This window comes from Epinephelus fuscoguttatus, linkage group LG15 (assembly GCF_011397635.1).
Source record: "Epinephelus fuscoguttatus linkage group LG15, E.fuscoguttatus.final_Chr_v1".
NCBI classification, from domain to species: Eukaryota; Metazoa; Chordata; class Actinopteri; order Perciformes; family Serranidae; genus Epinephelus; species Epinephelus fuscoguttatus.
The window spans coordinates 8,695,600-8,708,376 of NC_064766.1; the positions used below are offsets into that span (position 1 = coordinate 8,695,600).

The window sequence follows — 12,777 nt, forward strand, 5'->3', positions numbered from 1 at the left end:
AAGAACAAATCTTTTGGGTGAGCAGGTTGAATCACTTCCTGAAACAATCCGTTCATTTCTCAGTTCAGTTGAGTTCTCAGTCAGTGGCGAGCAAACATGCAGGGACTCACTGAGTGAGTGATTGGATGTTCAGTGATTTGTTCACTGAACATACTACACAGTGAACGTTAGCCCTGAGTGACAGACCTTTCCCTCTCCCTCCCTCTCATGTCTTGAAGTCTCAAAGTAGGATGTAGTTCCAATATTTAATTTCATAATTATGTTGCAAAATGTACAAGCTGTACATAATAGGGTGGGACTTCAGATTTCAGTTTTCAAACTGTATCAAACTAAATGATCTGTTTTTATTTTGCTAGTTAGTGAGCTAAACCAAACATCCAGCTGTGTTTCAGTTCAGAGAGTGGCACTATGCACAGTCAGAGTTCTCATCAAGCACTGAACAATATGGCGAACAAATCTTTTTAAAAGAATCATTTTAGTGAGAAGAATTCTGTGATATAGTACACTGCAGAGAACTGTTCACCAGTCAGCTTGAGAGGGAAAACTCTAACGTTTATACACTGGAGGAGGACACTGCAGGTTTTATTGATCCACTCCGAGCTGCCATAAACCATACAGCTATAATGGGATGAACACAGCTGTGAGCACAGGAACTAGAGCTCATCTTTAAACCAGTGCATCCATACAGCTACTTATTTTTTCTGTCAGATAAACATCCCATGTCTCTTGCTGTCTTGAGCACCATGTGCTTTGTCCACTGTTTGGGCATCATCAACCCAAACCGGTCAGATTTTCTTCAGTTCACAGAGGAGTGTGCAATCCTTACTGTTACAACATGAAAACCTGTGGTGAGAAAAGTATTCAGCACCTTTAATTAAGGAAAAGTACTGATACAACCATGAAAAAATACTCTCTTTCAAGTAAACGTCCTGCATTCAAATTCCCACTTACAGCAAAATGAACCTAGAGTAAGTTCAGGGAAGTAAGTCTACTGTACATCTCATCATTAACCCACATGTGTAAGGAACCAGAGACAATTAATTAATGTCCACTCATCTTTCTGGCAAACTTAAACAACTGTGATCTTTGATTGCTTCATCCTTACATTGGTGGAGTGTACCTAGGTGCCCTGATTTTTCCTACAAAATGACAGTACCCGCAGATTAGCCAATTACCAGATTGTAGATAATGAACTCCCCTATTACTAGTGTGCGTCTGAAGTGCCTGTAATATCTGTAGATTGCGTTAGCAGAGATGAGCTATTGTAATTGACAGGCATGATGTCATTGCTATGTTCCCAGGGTCCTATAGGCTATCTCTTGATATAAGTGGACATTGTAAGAGATTGGTAAGGGCTAGCTTTGCTGTTCAAAATGCAAAGAACAACAGAATGTAAACGTTTCAAATGCAGTTTCGATGGTAAAAATCAGCTCAGCCACTGTGGAGATATCAATGTCTAGAAAATTATCTTGCCCATAAATTTTAGGTTACCATCAGTAGGCAATAAACTGTAGGTGGATGATTTCAACATTTTGACCCAGGGAACCATAACAGCTGACCTTAGGAAAAACATTTCTGAGAACATAAAACAGTCCCTCCAGGATTTTGTTGGCTGTTTTTGTGATTGTTGCAGCCTCAAGTGTCTGATTCCATGGCAGCTTTTCTATAAACAATTTTTTATTGTAGTAAAATTGGGGCGCAAGGGAAAACTGTAAAAAATAGTTGTAATGCTGTCATGGATTCACAGCTCATTATTATGAGCATTAACTGTTTCCCACAGAGTTAGAATCTGCAACAGCTCATTGCCGACTGTTGTTGTTGCTGTTCGATGCAGTGCTGAAGGATGGTGTCTCCTGCTCTTTCCGCCCAGTTAGCACCATTAGCATGAGCTAACACAGCGTAACATGATCTCATCCTAACTGTGTATATTTTGCTGCCTAGACAGAAGCCTTGCAGCAGTGGTTAACAATTGACACCAACACCCAAATCGCTCGACTCTGTTGTTAAACCTTTTAAAGAATGTTGGGTAACATTAGCCGTTTGATGCTAATGGCTAGCCCTGTCACTGTGTGTGTGAGTGAGTGTGTGTGTGTGAGCACTGGTTCCCCCTGCAGTCGTCTCATGACAAAGAGAGGCTAAGTGAATCAGTATGCTGCACATAGCTCTACAATGAAATTTTACTCGTTTTAAATAGTCATATTTGATGTAAACTTGGGTGATTGGACAAAATTGCAAGGTCGTGCAGAATTCACAGGGATTGGCTGTATTTGCAATAATTGTTGCCATCTCTAGTTTTATCAATCCCTGGAGGGACTGGTGAAACTCAAATGAGTTATATTAAGATGATATGGAGCTGGGGAACATAGGACCTACAAACATAAATAAGCTCAAGACACCATGTCTGCAAAGGTGGAAGAGTCACGAGCCATCGTAACACAACTAGCAAGACTGTATCAACTGCAGGTTTTTAAAGGCTGGTAAAATAGGCTAAGCTTAAAGTTAAGCTAACAGGGAAGCAACAAAGGCAACCCTGTAACACTAAGACTGTTTTTAAAATGAAAGGTAGTAAGTGTAACATGATGTGGATTTAGCACAGAGAGAATAACAGAGTAGATAAGTAAAATCTTAATCTGAAAATTAACTAGTTATTAATGCTGTCAAATAACAGTGGAGGAAACAGAACAATATTTCCTACTGAAATGTGTTGCTGTAGAAGTATAAAGCACAGTAGTGGAGAGGGAAGGAGGGGGGGTCCCTTGAAACTGCTCTTTAACAACCTGATATGATATTAGATTTTCTCTGACTGTACAGTACATTTTAATTATGACTAATAGTTGTTTAATTTCATAATTCTGCAGATTTCATGGACTGGTGGCCTGTCAGCTGATAGAGCAGCAGCCATTGTGAAGACATCAGTCACAGAGAGACAAGGTGCAGCTGGAATAATATATAAAGGCAGATGACAGCGAGGTAAAGCGCAGCAGTGCAGACAGCCAGTGAATAAGCGAGCTGTGTCTCTGTGGGTCCTGTCACCAGCACAGATCTGAAGGTAAAGCTTCTGAAGCTGGTGGGAGTGAACTCATCTCAACTCTTTGCCACTAATCAGATTCCTTTTTTTTTTTAAAACTTCCCAAATGCGTCCTGCTGCTGAAACCCTGCGCCACAAGTACAAAGAGGAGAAGATGTTTCCACAGCAACAAGATGCTCATACTGTTCATTGTGTGAGCTGGAGTCATGGGTGTGGCAATGTCAACATTTATTTTTTGTGTGTGTATTGCAGCTGTTAGTTTTGTATGTTTTATCTTTAACTCATCAGGACGAAACTTAAATCATCCATATTTTGTCTTTACAATACAGATAGAACTATAAAGAAAATGAATGTGGTAAATACAGACATTGGATGTTGGTTCCCCACAGAGGGAAATGATACAATCCTGTAATATGTCACTTGGTGCAGCACAGCAGGATGAACTTGGTACAGAAAAACGGCTTTACAAAATGTATGGATACTGGTATCAGTGAGCAAGACAGTGAATCCTTAGCATCTTCAGAGGATTACTAATGCTTAATTTAAGGGTATTTCAATATAAGATTTAAAAATTATATCTAAAATATATCAGAAATGGCCCTTTAGTCCACATATAAGGTACCCTCACATTGTTATTTCATATAAAGTATACTTTCATATAACGATTGTTGACTGACTCAACAGTAAAATAACAACTGGAGTAATGTCACTTACCCAAGGCAGTTTTTGTTTATATAGGCTGTATGTGTTTTTTTTATTTGTGGTGGTGATTGCAGGTAGATTGCAGGGAGCTGTGTTTATACCTTCTGGCAGCAGCGCCATCCTGTGGTATAAAAAGTATCGCACACAATGATCTCCTGGCATTATCTTGTTTCAATCGAATTTCACATCATCATAGCAGAGCAAATATCCTCCACACTAATGTATTCTGTGTCACTGAGCACACAGCATGTCTTCTTTTGTGTAATAATTTGATTTAGAGTGGGTATTTTCAGAGAGATATAGTCAACACTGGATCCAAATGTGACCTAACCCTCAATCTCATGAGAGGGCAAACATCAAGACAAAAAAAAAAAACAACAACAAGGTTTTCATGAACCATTTTGCCTGTCTTTGTTTGATCCCTGGATGATGAGTAATTTTAACAAAGAAAGAAGGCATTTAAAGATGAATTAACTATTCTGAAATGTGAGCTGCATTTTAGATGGCTACACCAGTGCTGCATCAAATGACAGTGTAAGCTGTAGATTCATTAGCTGTGGTAAGAATAAAAACATGCATTTAATGTAAAAAATAAAAAAAAAATGCTGTGGTTACATAGCTTTTTGCTGCTTTCGAGGCCTGTGGGAAATGAAGTCCAAGGAGTTCAGGGCACATGAAAAATGTAGTAGTTTGTAATATCATTTTTTCCTCGTTATTCCACTACAATTATTGTAAATTCATTTTTCATTTTATCTTTGCAATCTTGGATTTTACCTGTATTTTTATCTATATGTTAGTCTCCATTGTCAATAATTTTAAATATCCTAGGCCAACGCAAACACTTCTCTATTAATTAATAAACATGGACTTTTCCTCTTCATGTTTTATCAGCTAAAACCATGCTAATCTGCAAAAACATTTGAATATTTCTATTATAAGTAAAGAACTGCTTCGTTAACGATTAGTTCTAAACTGTTTTGTAAAAGCAACATCCAAAAAGCAATATCATAGATATACAAAGAAATATTTTAGCCTGGTAACTAAGGTTTACGAGGTGACATTGAACGCATCATAAGCCTGGTGCTGCTCAGAGCTCTCTCCTCTCATCCTTTTGTGTCTCCTGTCCAATCAGCGCGCAGATGCGGTTTGCTGGCTGCTGATTGGTCGCGAAGGAGGAAGATGCGACGGCTATGGAGGAGAATTAGACTAGGGACTTTGCAAAGCATCCTACTGATGTGATTAATAACGTTAAATGACTGCCATGCATTGACTCGCGGCGGTATGTAGTGTAAGGCCTTTGGGATTATTATCTTCTGGTCGCGGGTCGGATTCGGTATTTTTTTTATTTTGTGTTGTTTGTTTTGTTGGATGGTTTGATGTGATGTCGGGCCCGTGGCGCTGCGTTGTATGTGAAGTCACTCCCTAGATGTGTAGCTTGTGGTTACAACACTGGTAGAGCTGTCACTGAAGGTAAGAAACGGCCGAAACAGAACTGAGACATAATGTAATTACGTCATGAGTTATTTCGGGAATCTAACTTGACTTGTGGGCCCGGGTTTATATCTAATTCTTGACTTGTGGGCCTAACCATGGATGGGCTGCCTGGGTTAGCATGAGATGCTGCAAATACTGGGAAGCTGTAAAGCTGTGAACATTTATGAAAAGCACAACTAGTGAGTAGTGATTCAAATGAAAATGTCCTGAAACTGCTGTTTTGTGTCAGTCAGGTGTGTCCTACCAATATTTGTGGAGTGACATAACGTTATAGCATAATAAATATGCATAGGAATAGTAGGCTATATCGTTTATACTACTACCATAAATATGCAGTCTTTCAAGCAAATTTACCCAAGTATTAACCATTGTAAAGCACACTGAGTTTACCTGACATAAAATGTGCTGCATAAATAAAATAGCCTTGCCCATAAGAGCATCATGCACTATGACCACACACACACTGTGCTAGATGGGGCTGAACCTCCAGCTGCTCCTCTTGTAGGTGTTGCTGTGTGAACAATGCACGAGCGATGTCTGATGTTGAGGCCACGTACGCAGACTTCATCGCCTCCGGCAGGACAGGACGCAGGAACGCCATGCACGACATTCTGCAGAGTCCCACCGACCCCGAGGGACGAGAAATGCCCCTCACCCTGTCCCTGTCCCAGCTGCACATCAACGCAGGAGGGGGAGGTAAACTACTGCATCACAGTAGAGTGGATTATTCTGAACTGATTTTGTGTGTACTAATGCATTTTATTTACCTGATTTGTTCTATGTCAGAGGTGAAACTATAAGAGTTTTTTTAAAGGTACAAAAATGCTCGATCCGCAGAGAAATGCACACAGTCCATTTTCAGAAACTGTGTCTTTAAACTCAAACTTGAAACATAAATAGTCTAAATGGGTCCCTTTGTATTATTTGTTGGAATGTTTTGCAGTGTTTGTGAATGACATCAGCTGACAGGAAGTAAACATGGACCCAAGCTGTTACCTAGCAATGCATTTCCAGTATAACAGTCTATAAAGATAGAAAGTGCCGCTATGGTGCCGTTACCGTTATTCCTCCGGCTGCAATGATGGTACAGAGATGCTAAAAGCACAGATTTGGTTGACCCTGAAACACTGACCAATCACAGCCGACTGGGCTTTTTCAGGAGGGGAACTTAAAGAGACAGGCACTAAATCAGAGAAAAATAATGTGGTTTTAGCCAACTGCCTTAAAAAGCATATAGTAACTTTTTGTCACCCCAAATCATTGCAGGTACATACTATGTTAATAAAACACAGGTTTTGACACAAATCTCCACTTAAGCTTTCATCTTAATATATTCCACAAGCTGCAGATAAAGCAAGGTTTCCAAGATTGTTATTCACAACCATACCAAATTACTTTGTTTGAGAAAATGTGTCACGATGGTATCAATATAAAAGTCAGTAAATCACAAGAGTGTACTGTGAACAAAACTGTGCTCTAACAGTCTAATCCCATTATCCTTCAGGTTTACTGTGTGTAGTTTTAGAGGATGCCACTGATAACGTATAACACATCTGTATAGAAAATTGAGGAAAATGTTACTTATATAAATTTAAAGATTCTATTGTTTATCCTCTGTTCCTTTTACTGTTCTAAACTTCATCTTCACTCTCGTGATAGCATCATTTTTCACTAGTTTAGAAACAGCTCTGCTGGGTCTCTGTGTGTAGCAGGCCTGGAGCCAGGTGTGGAGGCCATGAATGAAGGTGCCCTGCAGTTTAGGGATGGTGTATTTTAAGAAAAGAGAGGCACTGTTGAAGAAAAAAAGACTTTAAAATGATGTTTTCCAACTTGCATCAGCCATGCTTTTTGAAATGACCCTGCTCTTTGGATCTACCATAGCAATAAAAGCTTTTTTTTTTTTAATTATTTCTGTATGTTATCAGAAGTTTTATGTGCTCCGAAAGTTAAACCGTAACTTAACACTTATATGTGCAGTCACTTTATTACTACTATCTATGGATCCTGGTTATGTTTGAAAGTGTTCATGAAGCAGAAGTTAAATGTTCACTTTTAAGAGAAAATCTATGAATTCTGTCTTTTCCTCAAGTTCAAGTTCTTATTATCATGTGCTGAACAGTTACAGAAAGGCATTCATTGCCTATACAAATCTAAGATCTCAGCCTCCAACAATGGCCATTGAATATGTATTCAAAAAAAGAAAGACAATCAGGCAACAGAAAGCAAAATAAAAACCCAAGAAATACAATAGTTAAAATATAAGCATAAAATAGAAACATAAATAAACATAAAATAATTTAAATTTGTGGTAGACAATATTGCAAATGAATAGAATGTAAACAGGAATGTAGTAAATGTGTATGCATAATGCAAAGTAATATCATACATACACAGAGGTGTACAGTTTTTTAGTAAGTAAAGTTGTAAAGGGTTCAGAATTGTATTTATTTATTTGTTTATTGAGTTTGTGAAGGGGGTGTGTTCCAGCTAAAATGGGGATACTTTTGCTCTTTCAGCGTTTAGAGAGAGCAGCAGATTGTGAAAGCTAACAGTCTTTTCTTGGTTGTACGTCACTTATTTGTGACCTGTAACATCTGTGTAACATCAGCTTTGGCTTTTTAGCTCTGTACCATATGCCAAATCTCACTGCACAAAGTCTAGCAGGCTGGTAAATGATATTCGTGCAAATACCTAGTGTTGTTGTGCACTTTGCTTTTTTTAGGGGCAGCTACAAAGCTGGCTTGGAGAACAAATGTTTGATTCAGAGAGGGAGTTATCTTCTGTGAGTTGACTTTTGTACAACATTGTTGTGCATTCCTTCCTGAATGGCAGGAGAAAAGGCTGTCAGTGCACTGTTAAAAGTCTACATGCTATAGTAATTTTGTCAGTCTCCACTTAGGCACAGTGATGCTTTTAGCTAAATACTAATATCAAGTAGGTCTGGGCGATATGGACAGAAATTCATATCTCGGTATTTATAGGCTGACTGGCGATACATGTATCTCTGTATTTTCTACGAAATGGGCTACATGTTTTCATTTGCAAGTCAAAGACACATTTGAGATGTCACAAGCAGTTTTATAAAAACAGACTGATCAAAATAGATTTTATTCTCCTGTTTGAAAATATGCAGCTGCACAGTAGTTACACCTCTGAAACACTAGTCGGTGGGTGGATTTCTGTGAAGTGCTGTGAAGTGTAGTTGAATAAAAACACACCTAAAACATACATTAAACATGGCTGAATAGATACAATTTCAAACACAAGTACACAAATCATCTTCATTATAACTTACAGCATTCACAGACAAACACTTTTTTGTGTTTATGTGTCTTTATCTGGACACATTTTCCCCACAGAAACAACATGCTAATATTTTTAGCACAAGCTTATGGCCTTTTACATTGTATATTTAGCCTAGCGGCTAGGATACATTTCGCCTACTCATACGAAGTCAGGGACAGCAGCAACATTTAACAAAGGTAACGTTACAAAATTCGGCTCCATTACAGCTCACAAGGTTCACTGACAAAATAATTGTCTTATACTAAACACTTTTTCCAAACAAATATAACTTGCTAACGTTATTAGCACAAGCGCTAGCGAAAAGCCGTGATTTCATGTCATGTAACGTAACTTGATCCTATATCAATATAAACGGTGTTGTCTAAATTTATATCTTACTTGAAAATATATCGGTATATATTATGTAGTTGTTATATTGCCCAGCCCTACTACCAAGAAACATGCTCATAATGTCAAGGATGACATGCTGATGTTCAGTAGGTAATGTTTATTAAATTTGTCTTCTTAGTTAGCATATTAGCATGCTAAGATTTGCTAATTAGCACTAAAGAAATTAAGCTGATGCTGGTGGGAATGTCATTAGTCTGGGGATCACCAAAGTTATTACAATTCATCCTCTGTGGACCTTAAATATCCAATTTATCTTGAGATGAGTCTCATCTAAAGCTGTGCACCGCCGGGCCAGTATACTGATATTGCTATCCCTAGAGTCATGCCACCAGCTTGGCTGAAAAGTTAAAGATGATTGGGGACCAGGAATATAGCCTGAAACATTCAAAAATACTGATATAGTCCTGCTAATATTTATATCCTGTAAATTTCCTCCCTCTCCTCATTCTTCTGCAGATGGAAACGACACTGAGGACAGCCAGAGCTCTTCTTCCTCGACCCACAGGGAGGTGGAGCAGAGGAACAGCTAACCTGCCACACACTCCTGCCAGTGGTCACAGAGCTGCAAGATGGATTTCAGCTGCCATTGTGATGAAGCCGATGGTCCACAGTGGTCTGGTAGCCGGAGGGTAGCACCACCACTGCTGAGGTGCCTATAAACAGGGCACTGACCCCCCTAAATCCACTGTAGAGGCGCTGTGCTGTGCTGCGATGTGATCACCCAGTGCTCTCATGTCCCTGTGGCTCTGCTGTGCACTAGAATAACAGACTGTTGGCAGGGGTGTATTTCAGAGTTGGAGTAAGCAGAGTCAAATCTGTAGCTCATGTACAGCTGATTTTACTTTCAGTCTTAGTTACTAAACACACAGGCTGGATGGATGGAATGAAAAAAGAAAATAGATGTGAATTTGTAGTTGTGCAGGCAATTTGTAAGACCGCTGAGACGTGCTGATGTAATGGGTCACAGTGGGAGTAGCATGTTTGTAGTGATGCTGATAGAGATTATATTGCCAGTTAATGGCTTGTGCTTCCTTTGAATTGACAATACTTCAGAGGGAATTGGACTACTCAACTGTAGTGAAACACCATGAATAAAAACACTGGGGTTTGGTTACTTTATCTGTTGAAAGGTGTGTTCACTAAATCTGTTGTGTTTGATGGACAAAATCCAGTCAAGTGTGAAACTGGTTTGTACTGTAGAAAGCAGCAGACTGGTTGGTAATGTGACATTGTTATGTTGACCAACAGCACTTAATAATGCCATACATTTACAGTGAGTACAGTAGGAACAACATATTTCAATGGTTCAGTGGTTAAAAGAATGATGATGGTGTACTATCTTTTAAAATGTTGATACTTTTTAAAAAACAAAACACTTTTCTAATGATGCCATTATGTATAATCACAACCTTAAAGGAGCAGTTTGAAATTTTGGGAAATACTCTTGCTTTCTTGCCAAGAGTTTTGAGAAGACTGATGCCACAGGTTCCCACGGGTCCTTGAAATCCAATTAAGGCCTTTAAAGTTTTTAAAATTAGACATAAATAGACTTGGATCATTTAAAGTGTTCAAATTTAGATATTTTGCAAAGAATAAATGTCGAATTTCTTTTGGTATGGTCTGCCATTACTGTTAGGCGGGATTTATACTCGTGCGGCAGAACTACGCACGTGGCCAACACTGTTGTGAGCATTTATACCTCTGTGGTGGTGTGTCTGTGTCTGCAGTTACACCTCAAAAACACTGGTCGGCGGTGCTGTAAAGTTTAGTTGATTTAAAACACACCCAAAACACAGGTTAAACATAGCTTAATAGAGATAATTTCAAACACAAGTACACAAATCAGCTTCACTATAACTCGCAGCATTCCCAGACATAGCACTTGTGTTAATCCAGACACATTTTCCCCACAAATACAACATGCTATACATGTTTTTAGCACAAGCCTATGGCATTTTACATTGTATAAATTAGCCTTGCAGCTAGGGAACTTTTCCTCTTCTCGTAGGAATCCAGGGACAACAGCAGCATTTAACAAAGGTAACATGACAAAATTCAGCTCCATTACAACTCACAAGGTTCACTGACAAAACAACTGTCTTATATTAAACTCATTTTCCAAACAAATATAAAATGCTCACATTATTAGCACAAGCCTATGGCATTTTACATTGTATAAATTAGCCTAGCAACGAGCAGAGATTACCCGTGCTCATATGAAGCCAGGATAAATCCAGAAGTATAAATCACACACAAGACTTTAAATGCTATTTTTGGGGAGGCTTTGTTGTCTTCACAATTCATTGTTTCTTATCCGTGAAATTAAAATAATAAGCTTTATTTCCACTGAGGGAAATGGTTTCAACTTACAAAAATAGACAAGAGGTCTGCGTCGCTGCAACATGTAGTTAGTTTCTGGGGAGGCTGCACATCAAGCTACGGCGTAGGGGGTGGCGTTGATTCAACGCACGAGTATAAATTCGGCCTTACACAGCACAATTCAAGCCTCTATCTTTTAATTTGTTATCTGTGTGCTTCTGTAAAGCCTGCTATAAACTTGGCAATGCTGTAACAGTAATCTTGATCCATGTCTCTAACCATACCTTGTGGGGTCCTTGAATTTGAGAGAACTGGGCCTTGAAAGTCCTTGAAAAGACCTTTAATTTGGTGTTGGAGAAGGTGTGGCAACCCTGATAACTTGTACGCAAACTCTTGACCTCTGACCTACTATTTGTTGTAGATTTGCTGATGTTTTGAAGAGCATTTATCAGCCCACAGAATAACTGTGTTCTGTGTTTTTTTTTCATGTACTTTGGTTTCCTGGCAAAGAGGGGGCAGTGTTGCTCTTCTTGTTTTAGAAAACAAGTGTCAATTTATGCCCAACCGTAGAAAAGATAGTTAAGCCAGTTAGCTAAACTTAGCTAAACAACTGCTTGCTTCAGCTACATATTTAGCGTACAGGCATCAGGATGGTATCAATCTTCTCAACTTCTCATCAGTAAAGTCAGTAAGTGTATTTCCCACAATGTCAAACTACTCCGTAAATGTAGATATGCAATACTCAGTGGAGCTTCCAGTAAATGTAACATGTTTGTGTGAAAGTTTCTATCCCTGAAACTGAGGCTGAACTACATTCCTGCTTCTTTGTGTAATAATGGATACATCCCATACTCACCATCTTGTAGAGACCATCATGCATGCACTGATCAAACTGTGTACTCTGTTATTTTGTCCCCAGTTTTGCTTAGTATAATCTCACTGTAACACTGCAGCTTGACTGCGTCTCATTCCTATTCATGCTGACAGTAATATGGAAAATATAACTCTTTTTTATATTACTCATTCAATCAGGTTTTCAAGTTGTAAACTGCCATGTGACTGTGTAGTGACTCCCACCCACTTCAACAATACTGTATAAACCCAGCTGTTCATAATTCAGCATGTAGAAATATAGCAGGTGCATGATTCTGCTAAATGTGTAGGTGTTTGTCTGACTGTCTATAACCATATTTTCTACTCTATGTGTCAAAAAAATAAATCACTGAGGACAGTAAATGAAGTTTCTTGTCTTGTACTTCTGCAGTTTGGCCAACAGGTAGCACTGTTGGAGAATTTATGACAAAAACGGGATGACACTCAAACTAAGGTAAAAACTAAACTTTTTATATTATGTTCAGCATACATAAACATTAGTAACAAAAAGAAGAAGTAGTTGATGAATAAGTTAAAATCTTTATTCCTAAAGGGATTCTGTTTGCTTATGTATTTTATGACATATTGGAAAACTCTTCTTTACTTTAACATTGACAAATGTAGTGTTTCTGTGTATTAAGATCTAAAAGATTATCTCTCTGCTG

The 12,777-nt window shown here is 38.6% G+C and overlaps 1 protein-coding gene across 1 annotated transcript; it reads left to right on the forward strand.

The window, feature by feature from the left end:
• Positions 1-4,749: 4,749 nt before the first annotated feature.
• On the forward strand, positions 4,750-12,333 carry LOC125902695 (cAMP-dependent protein kinase inhibitor alpha-like). The gene is made up of 3 exons (XM_049599234.1): positions 4,750-5,200; positions 5,730-5,920; positions 9,377-12,333. The coding sequence occupies exons 2-3, from the start codon at positions 5,758-5,760 to the stop codon at positions 9,448-9,450; spliced, it is 237 nt and encodes a 78-aa protein (XP_049455191.1). The 5' UTR covers positions 4,750-5,200; positions 5,730-5,757; the 3' UTR covers positions 9,451-12,333.
• Positions 12,334-12,777: the final 444 nt, after the last annotated feature.